Genomic DNA, 27,235 nt, shown 5'->3' with positions numbered 1-27,235 from the left:
GTCGGGAATAAAATGGCAGTTTAGTCAGAATAGCAGCTGATATCCTTTCCTGTAAGGTAATGGGAGCCGTTTAGATATGATACAGGTTATCTTTGATAAGGGGCAGTTCCTCTTAATGGAGGTAGTTGGTGCTAGGCCTACATTAGCCAGGTACGGGTTGTTTGATCATTGTTGTTAGACGATGTGATAATTTACATGTGTGTCTATACAAGGCTTCGGGCATTTGGGAGTTGGTTGGGAGCTTCCTTCCATAGTCCAGTCAAACCCACACTTCGGGCGTGTTCGGTTGAACACTTTACTTTAACTTCTTTCCCCTAAACAGAGTAGTTTTGGGGCTGGATCACTGTCTGTAGTGAATCCATTAGTTCACTGACTTTCTTCTCCTGTTCCCTCTTACCCCTCTCCTCTTTACCCGATGGAGCCCTTAAAATGTTGCTCATTAAATGTTCGGGGATTTAATACCCCGCAAAAATGTGCTCAAATTTTGCATCATATGCACAAACAACATGTTCAGATTTTACTTTTGCAGGAGACTCATTTCAGGACCGACCATGTGCCCACTCTGAAACATCGATACTATACGCAGTGGTTCCATAGTACCAACCCTGATGCGAAATCCAGAGGAGTGAGTATCGCTATACATAAATCTCTTCCGGTCTCGGTTGTTGCTACCCAATATGATACCCAGGGGCGCTTTGTATTTCTGAAACTTCGAATATGTGAGCGACTGTTCACTGTAGCGAACTTGTATCTCCCTAATCATGACCAGGTGCGCGTATGCAGGAGTTATTTAACGGAACTCTCCAAATTTGCAGAGGGTCTCTTGGTAACTGCAGGAGATTGTAACTTCACAATGGACAGGGTTGCAGACTCCTCCTCGGGCAGATCCTCTGTTTCCGCTTCTCAATTGGCCTCCCTTAAGGGGGGATTCACACGAACGTGATTTTCGTGCGTGCAGGCCGCGTATTTTTCGCGCGCCACGCACAGCCCTATAGAAGTCAATGGGGCAGTTCAAACAGTGCGTGATTTGTGCGCAGCGTTTGTTCGCTGCGTACAAAACGCGACAGGTTCAATATCTTCGCGTATTTCGCGCATCACGCACCCATTGAAGTCAATGGGTGCGTGAAAACCACGCAGGTCGCACAGAAGCACTTCCGTGCGAACCGACAAACAGCGCACCAGCTGTCAAAAGGATGAATGTAAACAGAAAAGCACCACGTGCTTTTCTGTTTCCAAACATCCAAATGGAGTGTCTTTGAGATGAGCGAACCCAGACAATCGAACCGAACTTCACCGGGTTCGGCCGAACTCGTTTTGGCCGAGCCCGGCAAAAAATTTTCCGGTACGCGACATCAGGAGATAGTCACTGTCCAGGGTGCTGAAAGAGTTAAACTGTTTCAGCACCATGGACAGTGACTACCGATCCCAATAAACATGAACCTGTAAAAAAAAAAACGAAGTTCTGACTTACCGATAAGTCCCGACTTCTTCCTCCATTCTGACCTCCCGGGATAACAATTCAGTCCAAGTGACAACTCCAGCCAATCACAGGCCAAGCACAGGCTGCAGCAGTCACATGGACTGCCGCGTCATCCAGGGAGATGGGGCCCGATGTCAAGAGAGGCGCGTCACCAAGGCAACAGCCGGGAAGTTCTCGGTAAGTACGAACTTTTTCTTTTTTTTTTAACAGGTTGCTGTATATTGTGTTCGGCATTCACTGTCGAGGGTGCTGAAAGAGTTACTGCCGATCAGTTAGCTCTTTCAGCACCTTGGACAGTGACTGGCGTCGACTAGCCTCATCTCTATGATGGCGGCTGCGCGAAAATCACGCAGCCGCGCATCATACACGGATGACACACGCAGCTGTCAAATGGTTTTTGTGCGCGCAAAAACGCAACGTTCGTCTGAATCTGCCCTAAGTCTAAGCTGTTCGCCATGCAAATGGTTGACATTTGGCGGATTCTCACCCCCCAAACACGGGACTACACCTTTTATTCTCCGGTACATGACATGTACAGCAGGATAGATTTGTTCCTTATTAGTCATCTACTTTCCTGGTCCCCGAAGTCTCAGATTGGAACTATGATTTGGGCGGACCATGCGCCTGTTTACTTGTCTCTTACCCTCCCAGACACTAAACAGCGGGAATGGCATTGGCGGTTGAACCCCCATCTTTTAAGGGACGCGGTATGCCAAACGGCGATTAACAGATCCATCTCGGAGTTTCTGGATCATCATGAGGTGGACTCCACTCCTCTGCCAGTTCAGTGGGAGGCGTTGAAAAGTGTATTAAGAGGTATATTTATACAGCAAGGCTCGAGACTAAAAAGGGAACGGGCTTTCAAAATTGAAAAGCTCTTGTCCCAGATACGGACTCTAGAGACCACCCACAAACAGTCCCAACACCCCCAGACTTTAGCAGAGCTACTAGAAGTTCGAAATTCGCTGAGCAATTTATTAGACCAGGCGCATGCATCGTTTCGAGACCGGATGAGGCGTTTTTGCTTACGAACATTCTAATAAATGTGGGAGGGCATTAGCTAGATCATTACACCCACGGGCTCCTCAATCCTTTATACCGGCGATAAAAACGACACAGGGTGAGGTCAAACATAAGCCAGAAGACCTTGTTAATACATTTAGGGACTACTATCAGGCCCTATACAACCTCAAGGGGCCTTTGGCAGACATGTCTCCAAGTGTCCTCCAACGGAGGATTGATTCCTATGTTGCACAGACGGCGTTGCCGACTTTAGAGGAGACCGAGACGGCCTCACTAGGGGAGGCCTTCTCGGAATCGGAAATACAGGCAATCATAAAGTCAGCTCCGTCGGGTAAAAGTCCGGGTCCGGATGGATTCCCGGCGTCCTTTTACAAGACCTTTGTTACTAAACTTCTTCCCTATATGACTAAGGTATATAACGCAGTTACAACCTCCATGCCATTCACTCCGCAAACGTTATCGGCCACCATTACTGTGATCCCCAAACCAGGGAAAGATCCCTCGGCTTGTTCTAATTACCGTCCAATCTCCCTGATAAATGTGGATGTAAAACATTCTAAGGCCATTGCAAATAGACTAGCCCCACTCCTACCACGTTGTATCCACGGAGACCAGGCGTGATTTGTTCGTCACAGAGAGGCGAGGGATAATACCAATAAAACCACTCTCTTAATATCCTATGTCCTGAAAAAGTCTCTACCCACATGTTTAATTTCGGTTGATGCAGAAAAAGCCTTCGATCGGGTACATTGGGGGTTCCTGAAATCGGCACTATCCCAGGTTGGGCTTGGCCCCATTATGCTGGATAAGATACTGTCCCTATACCAGACACCTACTGCACGAGTTAGTGCAAACGGTACTTTCAACAACATTCTCGATTGCCAACGGCACTAGACAGTGATGCGCCCTGTCACCATTACTTTATGTCATCACGATGGAGCACTTAGCTGTCGCTATCCGTAATTCCCCAAATATAACAGGGATAGGAATAGGTGGAGATTGTCATAAATTGGCTCTATATGCCGATGATCTCCTGCTCTTTGTGACAAACCCTGTGATTTCCTTACCAGTACTCATTAGAGAATTCGAAGTATTTGGCCCGGTCAGCAACTTTAAGGTAAACTATACGAAAACTGAAGCACTCAACATTCCCTTATCTTCTGAGATACTGGAGCTCTTAAAGTCATCCTTTAATTTTAAATGGCAGGCGAGGTCAATCAAATATTTGGGAGTGCCGATTCCTAGGGACCTAGTAGATCTTTACACTCTCAATTATCAGCCTTTACTGCAAACCACTCTCAAAAACCTACATTCATATGATCGAGCGCAACTCTCATGGTTTGGCCGCATAAACTCTATCAAAATGGACATCCTCCCTCGGTTTTTATATCTGTTTCAGGCTCTTCCAGTATTAATCCCCGGAACGTTTTTTAAGGCATTGAAAAAAGCCTTTCGGAACTTTGTGTGGGGCACTTTGAGGCCGCGCCTTAATCTGAAGTCATTGTCCCGTCCAAAACTGAAGGGGGGAGCTGGACTCCCGGACTTGATCACTTATCAGGCCGCAGTACTCGCAAGGGTGGTGGACTGGTTTCATAATGGATCCAAGAAACAGTGGGTAGAGATTGAGCAGTCCATAGTCACGCTCTCACTTAGATCGTTGCCATGGATTCTTCCTGATTATAGGCCGGCGCTTGCGACCCTGCCATTGCTAACCCAGCACTGCCTCACTTTATGGGACAGACTGATGGTTAGAAAGGGCCTTTCACATAGACCCGGGCTCTTTAGCCCGCTGTTTGATAACCCGGAATTTTTACCAGCTGTCAATACGAAACAGTTTCTGATTTGGTCCTCTTCTGAAAACACGAGATTATGTCCGGTAATGTCGGATGGGGGGAGGCTCCCTCCTTTGTCCGAGTTGCGCGGGACTTGCCCGGGGAGGACGCTTTCTTGGATGGAACATACCCAATTGTCCACCTTTTTACGTTCGGCCCTACCGGGCGGGATGCGTATCGTGACTAGCACTGCATTTGAGTCGTTGTTGCTTCAAACCGACCCTCCGGCCCAGGTGATATCTAACCTGTATACCTTACTTCTAGAGGCCTGTGATGACCAGCCTCCTGCATACGTCAGCGCATGGGAGCGAGAACTGGGAGTAACCCTGTCACTGGCTGATTGGGATCGAATATTTTTTCTGTCTCACAAAATGCCGGTGGCATGTCATGCACAGGAAAAAAACTTCAAAATACTGACTAGATGGTACCGTTGCCCACAGATTCTGAGCAGAATGTACCCTGAGGTGTCAGATTTGTTTTGGCGGTGCGGGACTGAGACCGGAACAATGTTGCACATTTGGTGGTCATGTCAAGTATTGCAGACCTTCTGGAAAGCGGAAGGTACACAGTTGGTGCCCACTCCTCAGATGGCTTTGCTATCCCTAATTCCGCGCCCTTTGCCGAGTATTAGGAAGGGGCTACTACGTTTTTTTCGTGACTGCGGCACGAACAGTTATTCCTAGACATTGGAAGTCTACTGTGCCGCCTTCAGTTGTCGAATGGGTGGCGGAAATGGATTCTTTATGTCGAATGGAATCTCTGGTTGCAGAGGACAGTGATTGCTTTGGTACGGTTCTTCCTCTGTGGAGTGCATGGTCGTCCTTCAAATCTGGTCCACACTTTGCTAAATGGCTAGGCGGAACCCCCCCATAGAGGGGTCGGTCAGGAGCAGTCTGCTAATTCAGTGGCCTCCGTCTGGGAGAAGGGAACCCCTTCTTTCCTTCCCAGTCAATCCTCTCATTGCCCCCACTGGGTAGGTGGGGACGGTGAGTCTCTGGGTTGCCCAGGACGTTTAGCTCTGGGCGTCTCTCTCTTTCCTTGATCTTTCCCTACTTCTCTCTTTCCCTCTTCTTCTTCCTCCCTCCTTTCGTGGGACTTGGAATGATATCACACACTTTACACAAAGCCTTGGATTTACTTTTATGATGAGACCTTATCAAGGAGAGACAATGCCTATAGCTTGAGATGCGAATTTCGCAGATAAGGTGTGTGTGTGTGTGTAATATGTTGAAACATGCTAATGTCTTTCCTAGGAGAACTACAGACAATGCAAATAATAACGTGTATGTATATTGTGATGTTTTCTTTGGCTTGTTTGCTTTTGTATTTGCTAAAATTCCTAATAAAAATTTAGATTATGAAAAAAAATAAAAATAACGTAAAAACATAAAATAATGTTAAATTAAAAAAAAAAATACACATACACTTTTTTTACAATAAACATTAACCCCTTCCCGACATTTGCCGTACATGTACGTCATGGAAAGCATTGACTTCCCGCATCTTGCCGTACATGTACGCCGAATGTTTGGGACCGGCTCAGAAGCTGAGCCGGTGCCATCATCACCGGATCTCAGCTGTATCTTACAGCTGACATCCGGCTGTAACGGCGGGGACCGAAATTAGCTTCGATCCCCGCCATTAACCCCTTAAGTGCAGCGCTCAAACGCGATCGCTGCACTTAAGGTGTTTGCAGCTCATCGGAACCCCAGTAATGAAATTGCCGGGGTTCCAGTGGCTGCAATGGCAACCGGAGGCCTAATACTGGCCTCCCGGTCTGCCTAGCACCGAAGCCGGTCAAGATCCGCCCGGCGGCGGAGCCTGATCGGCTTCCGTAGCTGCCGGCAAGATGGCGCCGGGTCAGAAGCTGATCCGGCGTCATCAGCGGTGGAAGTCAGCTGTACTGTACAGCTGACATCCACCTGTAACGGCAGGAACCGGAGCTAGCTCCGATCCCTGCCATTAACCCCTTCGATGCAGCAATCGAAAGCGATTGCTGCATCGTAGCGGTTACTAGCAGATCGCCAGCCCTGACAGACAATCAGGACTGGCGACTGCTGTTATGGCAACAGGAGACACAATGGTCTCCTGCTCTGCCATTACGGAAGCCGATTTAGGCCCCGCCGGGAGGCGAAGCCTAATCGGCTTGCTGTCAGTGAATGACTGACAGATCTAATACATTGCACTACATAGGTAGTGCAATGTATTAGAAAAAAAAAAATCTGACCGTTGGACCTTCAAGTCCCCTAGTGGGACTTGAGAAAAAGTGTAAAAAAAGTATAAAAAAGTGTAAAAAAAAGTGCAAATAATAAAAGTTTCAAGTAATCAAATAAAACACAATCCCCCTTTTACTATTATCAAGTCCTTTATTATTGAAAAATAATAATAAACCATATGTATTTGGTATCGGCGCGACCGTAACGACCTGAGGTATCAAAATATTATATTATTTATTGCACGCGGTGAACAGCGTAAAAAAAAACGTAAAAAACGTTACAAGAGTTTCTGTTTTTTAGTCACTTTGCCCTACAAATGTTAGAATAAAAAGTGATCAAAAAGTCGCACGTATACAAAAATGGTACCTATAAAAACTATAGCTCGTCCCGCAAAAAACAAGCCCTCATACACCTCCGTCGACAAAAAAATTAGAAAGTTATGGTTCTCACAACTTGGCGACAGAAAAAATACATTCTTTTTACAAAAGTAATTTTATTGTGCAAAAAGTTGTAAAACATAAAAAAGTGCTATAAATTAGGTATCGCCGGAATCGTACTGACCCGCAGAATAAAGTTAACATGTAGTTTATAATGCGTGGTGAACGCTGTATAAAAAAAAACCACGACAAAAGCTGTGCCAGAATTGCGTTTTTTTGTTTACCTGGCATCCCAAAAAATAGGATAAAAGGTGATCAAAAAGTCGCATGTACCCCAAAATGGTACCAATAATAACTACAGCTCGTCCCACAACAATCCAGCCCTCATACCGCTACGTCTATGAAAAATAAAATTAGTTATGGCTCCAATAAGTCAGGAAAAAAAAAAAAAATATGCAGTTGTGCCCGAGGGGAACATTTCTTCTGTTTGAAGAGGCGATTTATCAAGGACCTAAAATTAGGGAACCAGGAAAGGGAGGGCCCAAACATATCCGCTGGAAGCGACGGTGCCCGTATTATACCAGGACAACACTTCCCAGCAAAATTCCCCAAACTGCAAAGGCGCAGAGTGTGGATCAAAAGGGGGATAATAAAGGACGCCATATATCAGTGCGACACCGGCCTGTGCAGAAAGGATTGCTTCACAGCGTAACACACATCTATGGATTATTTTATTGTTTTTTTTTACCCCATTATTATACCACCTGACTATGCCCCTTATATACTCCGCCCGGCTTACATATGCCCTACATTATAAACGGAAACACCAGTAAGACTCCAAACAAAACTACTACCAAGCAAAATCCACGCTCCAAAATCCAAATGGCATTTCCTCCCATCTGAACCCTACAGCGTGCCCAAACAGCAGTTTCCTTCCACATATATGGCACCGTCATACCCGGCCGGGAGAACCCTTTTAGCAATTTTTGGGGTGTGTGTCTCCAGTGGCATAAGCTGGGCACGACATATTTGCCACTGAATGGCATACCTAGGGAAAAATATAAATTTTTAATTTGCACCATCCACAGCGCATTCATTTATGGAAAAGACCTGTGGGGTGAAAATGCTCACTACACCCCTTAATAAATGCCTTGAGGGGTGCAGTTTCCATAATGGGGTCACTTCCCAGGGGTTTATTTTTATTATTTCACATCAGAGCCTCTGCAGTTGTGAACCAATACTTTGTAAATCGCCAAATTAGGCCTCAATTTTACATGGTACGCTTTCACTCCTGAGCCTGGTCGACTGTCCAGGCAAGAGATTAGGGCCACATGTAGGGTATTTCTAAAACCAGGAAATCCAGCATAATAATTAGAGAGCTGTCTTGTTATGGTGGCACAAGCCGGGCACTACATATTGTCCACATATCTGTGGAAAAAATCCCATTTTCACTCTGCAACATCGAGTTCACACTAATTTCTACAAAACACCTGCAGGGTTAACATGCTCACTACACCCCTAGGTAAATGCATTGAGGGGTGTAGTTTCCAAAATTGGGTCACTTCTGGGGGGTTTCCACTGTTTTGGGCCCACAGGCGCCCAGAAACCAATCCAGCAACATCTGCACTCCAAATGACGGTCCTTCCCTTCTGAGCCCTGCCGTGTGCCCAAACAGCAGTTTATGACCACATATGGGGTATTGCCGTACTCGGTAGAAATTGCTTTACAAATGTTGGGTTCTTTTTTTTCCTTTATTTGTTGCGAAAATGAAAAAATTTGCACTAAAGCTACGTCTTATTGAAGAAAAAGGATTGTTTTTATTTTCACTGCCCAATTCTAATAAATTCCATGAAACATCTGTGGGGTCAAAATGCTTACTACGCCCCTAGATGAATTCCTCAAGAGGTGTAGTTTCCTAAATTGTGTCACTTTTTGGGCGTTTTCATTGTTTTTTCCCCTCAGGGGCTTTGCAAAAGTGACATGGCCGCCTCAAACCATTCCTGCTCAATGTGATCTCCAAAAGCCAAATAGCGCTCTTTCCCTTCTAAGCCAAGCCGTGTCTCCAAACAGCCGTTTATTACCACATGTGGGGCATTGTTTTACTCGGGAGAAATTGCTTTACAAATTTAGTGGTGCTTTTTCTCCTTCAGTCCTTGTGGAAATGAGTAAAAATAAGCTAAACCTACATTTTCTTTGAAAAAATGTTGATTTTTATTTTCAGGGCCTACTTACAATAATTTCTGCAAAAAACCTGTGGGTTCAAATCGCTCACTATACCCCTAGATAATTTCCTCAATGGGTGTAGTCTCCAAAATGGGGTCACTTGTGGGGGGTTTCCACTGTTTTGTCTCCTCAGGGACTTCGTAAATGTGACATGGCCTCCGCAAACCATTCCTGCTAAACTTGAGCTCCAAAAGCCAAATAGCGCTCTTTCCCTTCTCAGCCCTGCCGTGTGTCCAAACATCCGTTTATTACCACATGTGGGGTATTGTTTTACTTGGGAGAAATTGCTTTACAAATTTTACGGTGCTTTTTCTCCTTTTAGTCCTTGTGGAAATGAGAAAAAAAATCGCTAAACCTACATTTTCTTTGAAGAAATGTTGATTTTAATTTTCACGGCCTACTTTCAATAATTTCTGTAAAAAACCTGTGCGGTCAAAATGCTCACTGTACCCCTAGATAATTTCCTTGAGGTGTGTAGTTTCCCAGATGGGGTCACTTTTGGGGGATTTTGACTGTTTTGGCACCGCAAGAGCCCTTCAAACCTGACATGGTGCCTAAAATTTATTCTAACAAAAATAAGGCCCCAATATCCACTAGGTGTTCCTTTGCTTCTGAGGCCGGTGCTTCAGTCCAGTAGCACGCTACGGCCACATGTGGGATATTTCCTAAAAGTGCAGAAACTGGGCAACAAATATTGAGTTGCATTTCTCTGGTAAAACCTTCTGTGTTATAAAAAAAATTGTACTAAAAATTTATTTCTGCAAAAAAATATGAAATTTGTACATTTTACCTCTACTTTGCTTTAATTCCTGTGACATGTGTAAAGGGTTAAGATATTTTCTAAATGCTGTTTTGAATACTTTGAGGGGTGAAGTTTTTAAAATGGGGTGACTTTTTGGGGGTTTCTAATATATAAGGCCCTCAAAGCCACTTCACAACTGAACTGGCCCCTGTAAAAATGGCCTTTTGAAATTTTCTTGAAAATGTGAGAAATTGCTGCTAAAGTTCTAAGCCTTGTAACGTAATAGAAAAATAAAAGGATGTTCAAAAAACAATGCCAATCTAAAGTAGACATATGGGGGATGTTAATTAGCAACAATTTTGTGTGGTATAACTGCCTGTCTTACAAGCAGATACATTTAAATTGAGAAAAATGCTAATTTTTGCAATTTTTCGCTAAATTTTGGTGTTTTTCACAATTAAATACTGAACATATCGAGCAAATTTTGCCAGTAACTTAAAGTCCAATGTGTCACGAGAAAACAATCTCACAATCGCTTGGATAGGTGAAAGCATTCCGGAGTTATTACCACATAAAGTGACACATGTCAGATTTGAAAAATGAGGCTCGGTCAGGAAGGTCAAAAGTGGCTTAAGAGGGAAGGGGTTAAAATAAGTCTCAATACATAAAATATACACATATTGGTTATTGGCGCGGCCGTAATAACCTGCACAACAATTATTTTTCCATCATTTGTGAAGTGTACGCTGTAAAAATAAAAAAATAAAAACTGCTTTCTTTCACTTATTGTGGGGCACGAGGTGTGATGATGAATTTAACCTCCATGTGCCCCACATAAATAGTAATTAACCCCATCATGTACCTTACATATTAACCCATTATGACAGAGAAACCTGATGGGATTAATTACTATTAATGTGAGGCACGTGGAGGTTAAATTCATCATCAAACCTCGCGCCTCACATCCGAAAATGGAAGAACTTTTTGTTTTATTACTATTGGCAAAGTATCAAATTGGTATCGAAATCGCAATACTAAACGAAGTATCGGTATCGAAGTCCAAATTCTGGTATCGTGACATCCCTAAGTGAATAGACATAGCTTCCAGCCAGGTCGCGATGTCTATTCACAATCCCGACACTTCGGTAACGTTTGTGTGGGACTTAATCGCTGCACAGCGTGATCTCGCTAGATCACGCTGTGCAAAGTATGAATGGATAGTAGTGTATGACGCTGATTGGTCAGCGTCATACACCTTTACCACGGCCACTTGGCCAAAAGTTAAACGCCCAGTTGGACATTAAATAGACGTCAAATGGTGTTTTAATACCTTCCACCAAAGGTTATTTGAAATATTAATACTCTCTTTGGAATTCATGAACAAATCACTGGAGTAAGGATAGTTTATAAAATATAACTTTTACTTATTTGTTAAAAGTGTGCAAATACATACAGAGGATGAACTTTTATAGAATAAAACTGTACTCCCTTTTGTGAGAGAAAAATTACATTCTGTGTTTACCCATTTGTGCAGGTTGTAACCCCAATATTTTTTTTTAATAAATACAAAGCTCCAAGTATTACTGCATAAGGAAAAGGTTTTTCAAGAGGTAGGCATTGCTATATTTGGGGTAGTCCACCCCCTACCCGTTCTATAATGTATCCAAGTCCATCTCGATCCTGTAGCTGGGGACTGGGAAACCTCCTTTTTCCTCTTTGTATATCCAGGCAACTAGTGTTATGCCTTCTCCCGACGCGTTTCCTTGTGGCCAAAATTCTTCAGGGGAGATCAGGCCAATTAGCCTCTAGCAATTGGGCATTAAGACAGTAATTAGCATAAATCTAAAATTGCTCATAACTTCCTCAAAAATTATAGTTTTTCTAAATAAAAAACACTGCTGTAAGCTACATTACAGTGCCGATCACATTATGTAGGTGATAAGGCACTTATAATGTGGTGACAGAGCCTCTTGAACCCCTTCACGACCACCCCACGTAGATTAACGGGCTACAAAGCTGGTCGTTGTGCCTGCAGTCCGTTAATCCACGTGTGCTCCTAACAGAGCACATAGACGCTCCCCGCAGCCTGGCATCTCCCAGTACAGGCTGCTACTAGCAGCCTTAGTACTGGGGGAAAACATGGGGTTGGATCACAGCGGTGATCCGAACCGATTAACCCCTTAATTGTGGCAGTCAATAGAGACCGCCGCATTTAAGTTGTTATAGCAACATCGGCACCCCGCTACGCGATTGCGGGGGCCGATTGTTGCGGGGGGGGGGGGGGCGATTGCTATGGAAACCGGAAGCCTAAAAAAAGGCTTCCTATCTGCCATTACGTTAGCCGATTAGGCCACGGAGGCGGAGCCTGATCGGCTTTCTGTCAGTGAACAACTGACAGTTCTAATACATTGCACTACATGGGTAGTGGAATGTATTAGAACATCAAACAAACAGTTGGACCTTCAAGTCCCCTAGTGGGACTAAAGAAAAGTGTATAAAAAAGTAAAAATAAAAGTTGTAAAAATACAATAAAAGTTTCAAATAATAACACAAAACACAATCGCCCTTTTTCCTTTATCAAGTCATTTATTATTGAAAAAAATAATAAAGCCATACATATTTGGTATCACTGCGACCGTAACGACTTTAACTATAAAAATATTATGTTATTTATTCCGCACAGTGAACGCCGTAAAAAAAAAACCTAAAAAATACTGACATAATTGCTATTTTTTGGTCACTTTGTCTTCCAAAAATTGAAATAAAAAGTGATCAAAAAGTCGCATGTATCCAAAAATGGTACCTATAAAAACTATAACTCGTCTCGCTAAAAATAAGCCCTCATACAGCTCCGTCAACGGAAAAATTAAAACCGTTATGGCTCTCGCAACATGGCGACAGAAAAAATCCATTCTCTTTACAAAAGTTATTTTATTGTGCAAAAAGATGTAAAACATAAAAAAGTTCTATAAATTATGTATCGTCGGAATCGGACTGACCCGCAGAATAAAGCTAACGTAATTTATAACGATTGGTGAATGCTGTATAAAAATAATTAAAAAAAATAAAGTCAGAATTGCTGTTTTTTGGTCACCTTGCCTCCCAAAAAAAAAGGATAACAAGTGATCAAAAAGTCGCATGTACCCCAAAATGGTACCAATAAAAACTACAGCTCGTCCCGCAAAAAAAACAGCCCTCATACCACTACGTCTATGAAAAAATAAAATTAGTTAAGGCTCCAATAAGCCAGGAAATAAAAATATGCAGTTGTGCCGGCCCGAGGGGAACATTTCTTCTGTTTCAAGTGGCGAATTATAAAGGCCCCTAAAATTAGGGAACCAGGAAGGGGAGGGCCCAAACATATCTGCTGGAAGCGACGGCGCCCGTATTATACCAGGAAAACACTTCTCAGCAAAATTCCTCAAACTGCAAAGGTGCAGAGTGTGGACCAAAAGGGGCATAAGAAAGGACGCCATATATCAGTGCGACACCGGCCTGTGCAGAAAGGATTGTGTCACAGCGTAACACACATCTATGGATTATTTTATTGTTTTTGTTTACCCTATTATACCACCTGACTATGCCCCTTATATACTCCGCCCGGCTTACATGTACCCGCACATTATAAACGGAAACACCAGTAAGACTCAATACAAAACTACTACAAGCAAAATCCACGCTCCAAAAGCCAAATGGCGCTACCTCCCTTCTGAACCCTACAGTGTGCCCAAACAGCAGTTTACTTCCACATATATGGCATCGCCATACCCGGGACAACCCTTTTAACAATTTTTGGGGTGTGTGTCTCCAGTGGCACAAGCTGGGCGCCACATATTGGCATATCTATAGAAAAAAATCCCATTTTCAGTCTGCAACATCGAGTGCACACCAATTTCTGCCAATCACCTGTGGTGTTAATATGCTCACTACACCCCTAAGTGAATACCTTGAGGGGTGTAGTTTCCAAAATGGGGTCACTTCTGGGGGGGATCCGCTGTTTTGGTCCCACAGGGACTTTGCAAATGCGACATAGCGCCCAGAAACCAATCCAGCAAAATCTGTACTCCAAAAGCCAAATGGCGCTCCTTCCCTTCTGAGCCCTACTCTGTGCCCAAACAGCCGTTTATGACCACATATGTGGTATTGCCATACACAGGAGAAGTTGCTTTACAAGTGTTGTGGTGCTTTTTTTCATTTATTTGTTGAGAAAATGAAACATTTTCAGCTAAAACTACGTCTTATTGAAGAAAAAGGATTTTTTTTAATTTTCACTGCCCAATTCTAATAAAATCTATGAAACCCCTGTGGGTTGAAAATGCTCACTACACCCCTAGATGGATTCTTCAAGGGGTGTAGTTTCCTAAATGGAGTCACTTTTTTGGTGTTTTCACTGTTTTGGTCCCTTATGGGGTCTCCGCAAACCATTCCTGCTAAATTTGAGCTCCAAAAGCCAAATGGTGCTCTTTCCCTTCTAAGCCCTGCCGTGTGTCCTAACAGCCCTTTATTACCACATATGGGGTATTGTTTTACTCTGGAGAAATTGCTTTACAAATGTAGTGGTGCATTTTCTCCTTTTAGTCCTTGTGGAAATTAGGAAAAATTAGCTAAACCTACATTTTCTTTGAAAGAATGTCGATTTTCATTTTCACGGCCTACTTCCAATAATTTCTCCAAAAAACCTGCGGGGTCAAAATGCTCACTATACCCCTAGATAATTTCCTCAAGGGGTATAGTTTCCGAAATGGGGTCACTTTTGGGGGATTTCCACTGTTTTGGTGCCGCAAGAGCCTTTCAGACCCGACCATGGTGCCTAAAATATTTTCTAATAAAAAAGGAGGCCCCAAAATCCTCTAGGTGTTCCTTTTGTTTTTGAGGCCTGTGCTGCAGTCAATAAGTGCACTAGGGCCACATGTGGGGTATTTCTAAAAACTGCAGAATCTGGGCAATAGATATTGAGTTGCGTTTCTCTGGTAAAACTTTCTGCATTTCAAAAAAAAAAATAGATGAAAATGAATTTCTGCAAAAAAAAAAAAGAAATTTGAACATTTCCCTTCTACATTGCCTTAATTCCTGTGAAACATCTAAAGGGTTAAGAAACTTTCTAAATGCTGTTTTGAATACTTTGAGGGGTGAAGTTTTTAAAATGGGGTGACTTATATAAGGCCCTAAATTCCACTTCACAACTGAACTGGTCTCTGTAAAAATAGCCTTTTGAAATTTTCTTGAAAATGCGAGAAATTGCTGCTAAAGTTCTAAGCCTTGTGATGTCATAGAAAAATAAAAGGATGTTCAAAAAACGATGCCAATCTAAAGTAGACATGGGTGATGTTAATTAGCAACAATTTTGTGTGGTATTACCATCTGTCTTACAAGCAGATACATATAAATTTCGAAAAATGCTACATTTTTGTGTTTTTCACAATTAAATACTTAATGTATCGAGCAAATTTTGCCAGTAACATAAAGTCCAATGTGTCACGAGAAAACAATCTCATAATCGCTTGGATAGGTAAAAGCATTCCGAAGTTATTACCACATAAAGTGAAACATGTCAGATTTGAAAAAATTGGCTGTGTCCTGAAGGCCAAAACAGGCTGTGTCCTGAAGGGGTTAAGCAGCATTGATTGTTTTTCTGCATTCTACGAATTAATAATGTATATTTATGAATGATCAAAGTTGTGCAAATTTAAAAAGGAACCATTATCCTCGCTCTTTGCTTGACTAAGCCTGGCCAGGAAAACTCCTTTTTCTTTTTTCCTTCTTTGATGTCCTGTTGGGGTTGTCTTTTGCGGTTTTGGTGTATTTTTAATATATTAGGATTTAGAAAAAAATCTCTTAATAGTTACATATTTGTTTAAGTTACATATATTTAAGTAATAACAGTTTTTTTCATTTTGTAGGCATAGAGTACATACACCGATACGAGAAACCTGGTGACGTTGTTGTCATTTATTGTGAATTATGTGGTGTACAGGTGTTGGACGTAGTTAACCACCTTAAGAGTTCTTCCCATATCTTTGCGTTTTTGGTAAGAGGTTTGCATATTTTAGTATAAACATCTGTTAAGCGTTTGTGTAGAGCAGGGCAACGCAACTTTTATGTGGCCAAATGATCACCATGTCAAGCTGTATTAATTTGACGGAAGAGCAAATTGCACTGTCGCATTCACAGTCTTCGCAGAGCAGAGTATTACGAACTTGTAAGAACTATTGTTTGCCTCTTCTCCTCGTTCTCTTTTTCTCTTTCTCTTTTTCTCTTTCTCTTTTTCTCTTTCTCTTTTTCTCTTTCTCTTTCGTTCGTGTTATACTGTCTCATTACCACTGTATCTAATCCTCCTACACTGTGTGCCGCCATTTTCTGAGAGAATGCACAGTGTAGGAGGATTAGAAGATTCAACCTACTCCTTCTCCTGGGACTAGCCAGAATAAAGAAGGTAGGATTGTGTGAGGACACTAGAGCGAGTGTGTCTACCCCAAATTTGCAGCATAAAGCAATGCGGTTGCGTTACCACATTGCAATGCTGCAATTTTGGGAATTGCTCCCTCTAGTGACCAGCACATGGAAATGTTATAAATTGGAATCGAATTTATAATATTTCCTGACTTGTGAAAAAATTTAAATTAAAAAAATGTTTAATCACTTATATACTAACTGTTTAACTTAAAAAATAATTCTAGCGACATATTCCCTTTTAACCCTTTCATGCTGTCCATCTGTTGATTCACGTCCTATTCGCATATAACCCGTGCTGATAGGACGTGAATCTGCAGACCTCTGCTTCTGCCGGCATAGCGCTGGGGAGAGCGCTCGGACGCCGGCGGTGTCAGTGTCCCCGGCTCCCCAGCAACCTGTTCTCTGATAGTTCTCTGAAGCTCCTTTTGCTTCTCAGGCCGGTGCTTCAGTCCATTATCACACCAGAGCCACATGTGGGATATTTCTAAAAACTGCAGAATCTGGGCAATAAACATTGAGTTGCATTTCTCTGGTAAAACCTTCTGTTACAGAAAAAACTCTATTACAAATGAATTTCGGCAAAAAAAATTTACATTTCACCTCTACATTGCTTTAATTCCTGTGAAATGCCTAAAGGGTTAATAAACTTTCTGAATGCGGTTTTGAATACTTTGAGGGGAGCAGTTTTTAAAATGGGGTGATTTATGGGGTCTATCTAGTACATAAGGCCCTCAAAGCCACTTCTGAACTGGTCCTTGACAAAATAGCCCTTTGAAATTTTCTTGAAAATGTGAGAAATTGCTGCTAAAGCTCTAAGCCTAGTAACGTCCTAGAAAAATCAAATAATATTCAAAAAAACAATGCAAATATAAAGTAGACATATGGGGGATGTTAATTAGCCACAATTTTGTGTGATATTACTATCTGTTTTACAAGTAGATTACATTTAAAATTAGAAAAATTATAATTTTTGCAAATTTTCTTTACACTTTGGTGTTTTTCACAAATAAGCTATGAATTTATTGACCACATTTTTCCACTAACATAAAGTACAATATATCACGAGAAAACAGTCTCTGAATCGCATGGATAGGCAAAAGCATTCCAGAGTTATTACCACATAAAATGACACATGTCAGCTTTGAAAAAATGGGGCTGGTCATTGAGGCATCGATGACCCTTGGTCCTGACAGGATTAAAGATGTTTTCCCACCTGGAACATTATCAACCATCAAAAGGATAGGTGGTGGATGTTAAATTGGGGGGGCTGAGCTTTCACATTCACTGGTCACAGGGATAGTAGGTAAACTAATTTAAAACAATGGTGACCTTTTAGGATTGTTCAGTACCTTAAATAACTATTTTTTTTTTTTAAATTCAGCTTGAAATGCAGTCAAATAAAATAAATGTTTGCCATTTCTTTTTTCCTAATAGAAATTTAATCATCCAAAAGTTTATGAAAATGTGCAACTTAGAGGATTGCACAGCCTCAGTGAAACTGAGCTGAAAAAGATTGCAGTGAAAGAAAAGTATCTAGGAGAGTTTCAACAATATGTAAGTCCATTAACTTTTGTAATGCTGGTAGTATGTAGAGAAGTTTAGAATTTGGTATCCTGTAAATTACACTGGTTTTTGACCTTTTTTTTTTCTTTTCTTTTTTTTCTTTTATAGCTATATAGCTTCAGAAACTACTCTATGGATTAATAAACTATAAATCTGTCACAAGATTACAGATCTTTCGCCTCTACTCTTTCTCTCCTGTTCCTAGGTTGTACACTAAATTCCATGTAGTGTCTGAGATGTTATATGAAAACCATAGTGTTTTAATAGAGCGTTCTGATGGCTAATTCTACAGAAAGTTGTTTTTTTAGCCATCACTGAAGAACTGCTTACACTATTTTTGTTCTACCTTTAAGCGGAATCTATAGTACGAAAATGACACATTATTTAAATTCGGTTTTTACAGGCCCTTATCTAGTCTCCAGAAATTCCCATAGCACCCTATAACTTCTTGGCTGAAATCACCTACTTTACTTGATTCATCTACCAAGCCAGATATCCCCATATTATCAAATCCTTTTATTTTCACCTGTTCTACAACCTACACTATTTCTATGGTGAAAACTTTCCAAACTTTTAACCCCTTCCCGACATTTGCCGTAAATGTACGTCATGGAAAGCATTGACTTCCCGCAAAATGCCGTACATTTACGGCAAATGTTTGGCACCGGTTCAGAAGCTGAGCCGGTGCCATCATCGTCGGATCTCAGCTGTATCTTACAGCTGACATCCGACTGTAATGGCGGGGACCGAAATTAGCTTCGATCCCCGCCATTAACCCCTTAAGTGCAGCGCTCAAACGCGATCGCTGCACTTAAGGTGTTTGCAGCTCATCGGAACCCCAGCAATGAAATTGCTGGGGTTCCGGATGCAGCAATGGCAACCGGAGGCCTAATACTGGCCTCCCGGTCTGCCTAGCACCGAAGCCGGTCAAGATCCGCCCGGCGGCGGAGCCTGATCGGCTTCCTTAGCTGCCGGCAAGATGGCGCCGGGTCAGGAGCTGATCCGGCGTCATCAGCGGTGGAAGTCAGCTGTACTGTACAGCTGACATCCACCTGTAACGGCAGGAACCGGAGCTAGCTCCGATCCCTGCCATTAACCCCCTTCGATGCAGCAATCGAAAGAGATTGCTGCATCGTAGCGGTTAATGGCAGGGATCGCCAGCCCTGACAGGCAATCAGGACTGGCGACTGCTGTTATGGCAACAGGAGACACAATGGTCTCCTGCTCTGCCATTACGGAAGCCGATTTAGGCCCCGCCAGGAGGCGAAGCCTAATCGGCTTGCTGTCAGTGAATGACTGACAGATCTAATACATTGCACTACATAGGTGGGACTTGAGAAAAAGTGCAAATAATAAAAGTTTGAAAACAATAAAAGTTTCAAGTAATCAAATAAAACACATCCCCATTTTACTCTTATCAAGTCCTTTCTTATTGAAAAATAATAATAAACCATAAGTATTTGGTATCGCCGCGACCGTAATGACCTGAGGTATCAAAATATTATATTTATTGCACGCGGTGAACAGCGTAAAAAAAACGTTACCAGAGTTTCTGCTTTTTGGTCACTTTGCCCTACAAATATTAGAATAAAAAGTGATCAAAAAGTCACACGTATCCAAAAATGGTACCTATAAAAACTATAGCTCGTCCCGCAAAAAACAAGCCCTCATACACCTCCGTCGACAAAAAAATTAAAAAGTTATGGTTCTCACAACTTGGCGACAGAAAAAATACATTATTTTTACAAAAGTAATTTTATTGTGCAAAAAGTTGTAAAACATAAAAAAGTGCTATAAATTAGGTATCGCCGGAATCGTACTGACCCGCAGAATAAAGTTAATATGTCATTTATAACGCATGGTGACAGAATTGCGTTTTTTTGTTTACCTGGCATCCCAAAAAATAGGATAAAAGGTGATCAAAAAGTTGCATGTACCCCAAAATGGTACCAATAATAACTACAGCTCGTCCCGCAACAAACCAGCCCTCATTCCGCTACGTCTATGAAAAATAAAATTAGTTATGGCTCCAATAAGTCAGGAAATAAAAAAATATGCAGTTGTGCCCGAGGGGAACATTTCTTCTGTTTGAAGAGGCGATTTATCAAGGACCTAAAATTAGGGAACCACGAAGGGGAGAGCCCAAACATATCCGCTGGAAGCGACGGTGCCCGTATTATACCAAGACAACACTTTCCCAGCAAAATTCCCCAAACTACAAAGGTGCGGAGTGTGGACCAAAAGGGGCATAAGAAAGGACGCCATTTATCAGTGCGACACCAGCCTGTGCAGAAAGGATTGCTTCACAGCCTAACACACATCTATGGATTATTTAATTATTTTTTTTTCCCCCTTTACTATACCACCTGACTATGCCCCTTATAAACTCCGCCCCGCTTACATGTACCCCCACATTATAAATGGAAACACCAGCAATACTCAAACAAATATAGTACCAAGCAAAATCTGCTCTCCAAAAGCCAAATGGTGCTCCCTCGGCTCTGAACCCTACAGCGTGCCCAAACCGCAGTTTCCTTCAACATATATGGCATCGTCATACCTGGGAGAACCCTTTTAACAATTTTTGGGGTGTGTGTCTCCAGCGTCATAAGCTTGGCGTGACATATTTGCCACTGAATGGCATATCTAGGGAAAAATATAATTTTTTTTAATTTGCACCATCCGCAGTGCATTCATTTATGGAAAAGACCTGTGGGGTGAAAATGCTCACTACACCCCTTAATAAATGCCTTGAGGGGTGCAGTTTCCATAATAGGGTCACTTCTCAGGGGTTTCTTTTTATTATTTCACATCTGAGCCTCTGCAGTTGTGAACCAATACTTTGTAAATCGCCAAATTAGGCCTCCACTCCGTATGGTACTCTTCACTCCTGAGCCCTGTCATATGTCCAGGCAAAAGATTAGGGTCACATGTAGGGTGTTTCTAAAACCGGGAAACCCAGCATAATAATTAGAGAGCTGTCTCGTTATGGTGGCACAAGCCGGGCACCACATATTGGCATATCTATGGAAAAAAATCCAATTTTCACTCTGCAACATGAAGTGCACACTAATTTCTACAAAACACCTGCAGGGTTAAAATGCTTACTACACCCCTTGGTAAATACATTGAGGGGTGTAGTTTCCAAAATGGGGTCACTTCTGGGGGGGTTTCCACTGTTTTGGGCCCACAGGCGCCCAGAAAGCAATCCAGCAACCTCTGCACTCCAAATGGCGGTCCTTCCCTTCTGAGCCCTGCCGTTTGCCCAAACAGATGTTTATGACCACATATGGGGTATTGCCGTACTCGGGAGAAATTGCTTTACAAATGTTGGTTTCTTTTTTTCCTTTATTTGTTGAGAAAATGAAAAAATTTGCGCTAAAACTACGTCTTATTGAAGAAAAAGGATTGTTTTTATTTTCACTGCCCAATTCTAATAAGTTCTATGAAACATCTGTGGGGTCAAATCGCTCACTATACCCCTAGATGAATTCCTCAAGAGGTGTACTTTCCTAAATGGAGTAATTTTTTGGGCGTTTTCATTGTTTTGTCCCCTCAGGGGCTTTTCAAATGTGACCTGGCCTCCGCAAATCATTCCTTCTAAATGTGATCTCCAAAAGCCAAATAGCGCTCTTTCCCTTCTAAGCCTCGCCGTGTGTTCAAACAGCCGGTTATTACCACATGTGGGGTATTGTTTTACTCGGGAGAAATTGCTTTACAAATTTTATGGTGCTTTTTATCCTTCAGTCCTTGTGGAAATGAGAAAAAATTAGCTAAACCTACATTTTCTTTGAAAAAATTTAGATTGTCATTTTTACGGCCTACTTCCAATCATTTATGCAAAAAACCTGTGGGGTCAAAACACTCACTATACTCCTAGATAATTTCCTCAATGGGTGTAGTTTCCAAAATGGGGTCACTTGTGGGGGGTTTCCACTGTTTTGTCCCCTCAGGGGCTTTGTAAATGTGACATGGCCTCCGCAAACCATTCCTGCTAAATGTGAACTCCAAAAGCCAAATAGCGCTCTTTCCCTTCCCAGCCACGCCGTGTCTCCAAACAACCGTTTATTACCACATGTGGGGTATTGTTTTACTCGGGAGAAATTGCTTTACAAATTTTACGGTGCTTTATCTCCTTCAGTCCTTGTGGAAATTATAAAAAATTAGCTAAACCTACATTTTCTTTGAAAAAATTTAGATTGTCATTTTCAGGGCCTACTTCCAATAATTTCTGTAAAAAACCTGTGCGGTCAAAATGCTCACTACACCCCTAGATAATTTCCTTGAGGTGTGTAGTTTCCCAGATGGGGTCACTTTTGGGGGATTTTCACTGTTTTGGCACCGCAAGAGCCCTTCAAACCTGACATGGTTCCTAAAATATATTCTAACTATAATAAGGCCCCAAAATCCACTAGGTGCTCCTTTGCTTCTGAGGCCGGTGCTTCAGTCCAGTAGCACGCTAGAGCCACATGTGGGATATTTCCTAAAACTGCAGAACCTGGGCAACAAATATTGAGTTGCATTTCTCTGGTAAAACCTTCTGTGTTATAAAAAAAATTGTATTAAAAATGTATTTCTGCAAAAAAATATGAAATTTGTAAATTTCACCTCTACATTGCTTTAATTCCTGTGAAATGTGTAAAGGGTTAAGACATTTTCTAAATGCTGTTTTGAATACTTTGAGGGGTGAAGTTTTTAAAATGGGGTGACATTTTGGGGGTTTCTAATATATAAGGCCCTCAAAGCAACTTCACAACTGAACTGGTCCCTGTAAAAATAGCCTTATGAAATTTTCTTGAAAATGTGAGAAATTGCTGCTAAAGTTCTAAGCCTTGTGATGTCATAGAAAAATAAAAGGATGTTCAAATAACGATGCCAATCTAAAGTAGACATATGGGGGATGTTAATTAGCAAGAATTTTGTGTATTATAACTGCCTGTCTTACAAGCAGATACATTTAAATTGAGAAAAATACAAATTTTTGCAATTTTTCGCTAAATTTTGGTGTTTTTCACAATTAAATACTGAACATATTGAGCAAATTTTGCCAGTAACTTAAAGTGCAATGTGTCACGAGAAAACAATCTCAGAATCTCTTGGATAGATGAAAGCATTCCGTAGTTATTACCACATAAAGTGAAACATGTCAGATTTGAAAAATGAGGCTCTGTCAGGAAGGTCAAAAGTGGCCAAAGAGGGAAGGGGTTAAAGACTTAATGTTTTTATTTATTGTAGAATAGGAAATAATAGAATGTTTTTACCCCTTCCCGACATTTGACGTATCCATACGCCAAAGTCGGGTAGGGGCAGTATGGAGCGGGCTCACGGAGTGAACCCGCTCCATATGATGCGGGTGTCGGCTGTTTGTTACAGCCGACACTTCAGAGTAACCAGCGGCATCACGCTCAAGCGCGATCCCGCTCGTTTAAGTCGTTAAATGCTGCGGTCAATAGCGACGGCAGCTTTTAAATCGTTAGAGGGGGGCGGCCCCCTCTATCAGCTCATCGCGCCCCCCGCAATGCAATCTCAGGGTGGCGATGGTTGATATGGCTGCCTGGGGCCCTAATAAAGTCCCCTAGGTCTGCCGTCTTTGTGCACCTATTAATCCCAGAATCACAATATACTGAAATACATAAGATCGCTGGTTGAAGTCCCCTAGGGGGACTAATAAAAAAAAAAAGTAAAAATAAGTTAAAGTTTTTTGTTTGTTTTTTTTGTGTAAAAAAATGTAAAAAAAAACAAACATTTTCCCCCTAGAGCATAGTAAAAAAATAAACATAATTGGTGCTTTTGCGGCCGAAAATCCACGGGAGAATTGCGGACCCATTCATTTCTGAGGCCATTCACACGACCGTAATTTTTGCGGTCTTTGCATGTCCCGGGAGCCCGCACCGCAGAAAGAACGGGCATGTCTTATTATGGCCGTCTTCTGCTGTCCGGGCTCATTGAAAAAAATGGCGGCGGCCATGTGCATGGCCCGTGATTTGCGGGCGGCTCTCGGCTGACAGTCAGCTGCCGGCCGACCTGAAAATCGCGGCCGTGCACATGGCTACGGTCGTGTGCATGAGGCCTTAGGTTTTTACTTGTAAAATATAGAAAAAAACTATATATATATATTTGGTATCGCCGTAATCGTATTGACCCACAGAATAAATAAACATGGAGGAATCGCTATATTTTTATTTTTTTTCATTTTCTACCCCACAAATAATTCTTTCCCAGTTTCCTAGTAAATTATCTGGCAAAATAAATGGTGCTACGAAAAACTACAACTCGTCCCGCAAAAATCAAGCCCTCATAGTACTATATCAACGGAAAAATAAAGACGTTCTGGCTTTTGGAATGTGGGGAGGAAAAAACAAAAACAAAAATCTGAAAAAGGGCTCCGGCGGGAAGGGGTTAATATACATGTATTACAAATTCTGCTTCTATACCTTTCTTTTAGTGCATGGGGCCTCTGTCCAGTGGAATAGTATAGCCCATAGATTAATCCTGTATAATTGAACATGGGAGGGGTTGATCTCTCGATCAAGTGCTAAAGTCGTACAGTGCCATGCGAAAAACAAGTGTGTGTGGTACAAAAAAGTGGCCGTGCACATGGTACAGATGGCCTTATATAACGCTTAAGTTCAATTCCATTGTGCAGGTCAGACTGGGTCATTCCTTAATTTTCAGGAGGTGATTATCGAGGCACTTGTTGGAAGGAGAAAGCCCAAGTACGTCTGCTGAAAGCGAGGGTGCCCGTATTGTACCAGGGCAACACTTTCCCGGCACTGTTCCCCAAGCTGCAAAGAAGCGAAGATCCCAAAAAGGTGTAGAACACCACTTATTAGTGCGACACCTGCCTCGAAAAACCTGGCCTGTTCATAAAGGATTACTTCAAGGCGTACCACACATCTATGGATTATGCATTTTTATTATTTATGTACCATTTTATTATACTCTGATTTGCTTTTCGCAACTATAAATTGTAATTCCGGTAAATACGGCCGAATTCAAAGAAATTCAGCAATAACACCTGTGGGTCAAAATGCTAAATATACCCTTTAAATAAGTTCCTTGGTAGTTTCCTAAATGGGGTCATTTTTGGGGTGTTTCTACTGTTTTGGTCCCTCGGGGGCTTTGCAAATGCGACATGGCACCAGAATACCAATCCAGCAAAACTTGAGCTCCAAAAGCCAAATGGTGCTCCTTCCCTTCTGAGCCCTGCCCTGTGTCCAAACAGCGACCACATATAGGGTAGTTTTGTACTTGAGAGAAATTGCTTTTCAAATGTTGGGGTGCTTTTTCTCCTTTATGCCTTGTAAAAATTTAAAATTTACGTATCTGTAACTCCATCTGACCCTTTTTTGCACAGCCATTGTTTTTTAGTTTTTCCTTATTGTTATTGACTATCTCGTTTGAAACTATGTATGCTTTTACTGAATACTTTGTACTCGGTCGCTTGTTCGCGATAGGTACTTTTTAAAAAATTGAATCAATACCTTTTGAAACTAAATTGTGTTAACACAAAGCCTTACACAGTTCTCATGCGTTATGTGATGATACCTCTAAAGTTGGGCTAATGTTAGTCACCGAGCTCCTTCTCGACGGTGCTTTGAACTTAACAGCCAGCGGAGTCACATCTCCATAGTTACTGCCCATGGATCTCAAAGGTGCTGCAATTTTTACTCGCCTGTCTGTTTATATTTTATGAACATGCCAAGCAAGTCGCCAAGCAAAGTTTCTGGAAGAAGTGAATGAACGTCTGCATTATCTTTAAACATGGAAAAAGTTTATTGTTCCATAAAATACACTATGTAACGTTTTGACCTACCAAGAGGACTTTGAGTGTATTTTCGCTTCTTCCAGACACCTACATATTCACCCCGGAGTAGAATTATTGCTACCACATACATACAGTCCAATTAATGCTGCCAATCATCCCAGGACATTTCTTGACACCACGCACACTCAGTAGAGTTAATGCAGCCACACACAGAACAATCACAAACAATTTTGCAGAGGAAGTCTGTGGTGTCACGCAGGAGGACTATAAAATCACTGGCACGTTCTCCTGTACATCCTCCAATGTAGTGTACATGATCCTATGTACAAGGTGCATAGATAAAGGAATCTACATTGGAGAAACAATACAAAAACTACAAACCAGGATGAATCTTCACAGACATACAATAAAACAGGAGGTGGATACGCCCGTGGGAAAACATTTCTCTGGACCTGATCACAGTTTGGCAGATTTAAAGGTACTAATTCTGAAGGGTCATTTTAAAAACAGAGAAAAATTTGGGAATTCAAGATGATGATAAAATTCCAGTCATTGACACAAGGCCTCAATCTAACGCCTGGATTTATGAGCCACTACATGGACACATGTCACATCCCCCATCAGACTGACTCCAGATGCCTTAACTCCTAAGTCATCACCCCTATAACCTCAGTTTTATTGCCCCGGCTTATCTTAATGATATATCACCATGTACTAATTGTCTTTGTGTAACATCTAAAGGTTGTGCTTTTTTCTAAGTCATTCATTTGTTAACTGCCTGAAAAAGGAGCCTCTGTGCTCTGAAAGCTTGCATATAGAACTTTTATGGTTAGCCAATAAAAGTATCATACCTATTATTATACTTTTTGGACACAAATGTATTTAACATTTCATATGGTCTCTGGCTAACACGGTACTACACTGTTTTTTACTGTACTATGCCAAACTTGAGAAGTGTACGTTTGAAAGACAGTTGCTTCCATTCGTAGGAAACATTGTTTCAGCAGGGGGACATCGCATGAATCCAGAAATTATCTCCGTCATCTAGAAGTGGCCCCAGTGAGTGGGTCTAATGGCTCTGCAGAGATTCCTCATATTAGCCAATCAAATACTACTGACAATACATGCAGAATTTCTCGTATGTGGTGGCTCCACTCACGGCTTTAACTCTGAAAAGATCTAATTACCGAAACTGTCAAGCTGATGCAGTTAGAGCCTTTAATCTGCTAAAAACCTGTTCCAGATTCTAACAGAGCATTCTTCCTCAAAGCTGATGCTCGATACATTTTTGAGCTGTCGTCTTGGAAAAAAAGTATACTAGGTAAGGATTCTATTCAAACTAATTTTCCCGTTAAATTTTCGACATCTCTTGTAGGGTGCTATATTACCCTGTACCATCTTCACTGACAACAAGATCTAGGGATACCTCCAGTTGTCTCATTCTTGTCAGGCACTTTGGGCACTCTGTCACGGAGCGGGTTAGTGGACCCACTAGGCCGTACCGCCGCAGCGGGGAGGCAGCTGGCCAAACAGGACACCCCAGAAATACAATGTCCCG

General features: G+C 41.9%; 1 protein-coding gene across 2 annotated transcripts in view; it reads left to right on the top strand.

Annotated features, from left to right (window-relative positions):
- The window catches only part of LOC142651752 (uncharacterized), a 296,323-nt gene that overhangs the window by 129,519 nt on the left and 139,569 nt on the right, over positions 1-27,235 (top strand). For both annotated transcript variants that reach the window (XM_075826806.1, XM_075826805.1), the window contains 2 exons: positions 15,794-15,921; positions 17,781-17,900. In XM_075826806.1, the coding sequence (XP_075682921.1) occupies positions 15,794-15,921; positions 17,781-17,900 (248 nt within the window). The remainder of the gene's footprint in view (positions 1-15,793; positions 15,922-17,780; positions 17,901-27,235) is intronic.

The sequence above is a fragment of the Rhinoderma darwinii genome, chromosome 5, assembly GCF_050947455.1.
Source record: "Rhinoderma darwinii isolate aRhiDar2 chromosome 5, aRhiDar2.hap1, whole genome shotgun sequence".
Taxonomy (NCBI): Eukaryota; Metazoa; Chordata; class Amphibia; order Anura; family Rhinodermatidae; genus Rhinoderma; species Rhinoderma darwinii.
Note: the sequence above shows the minus strand (reverse complement) of the source record. Positions and strands in the feature narration are given on the sequence as shown.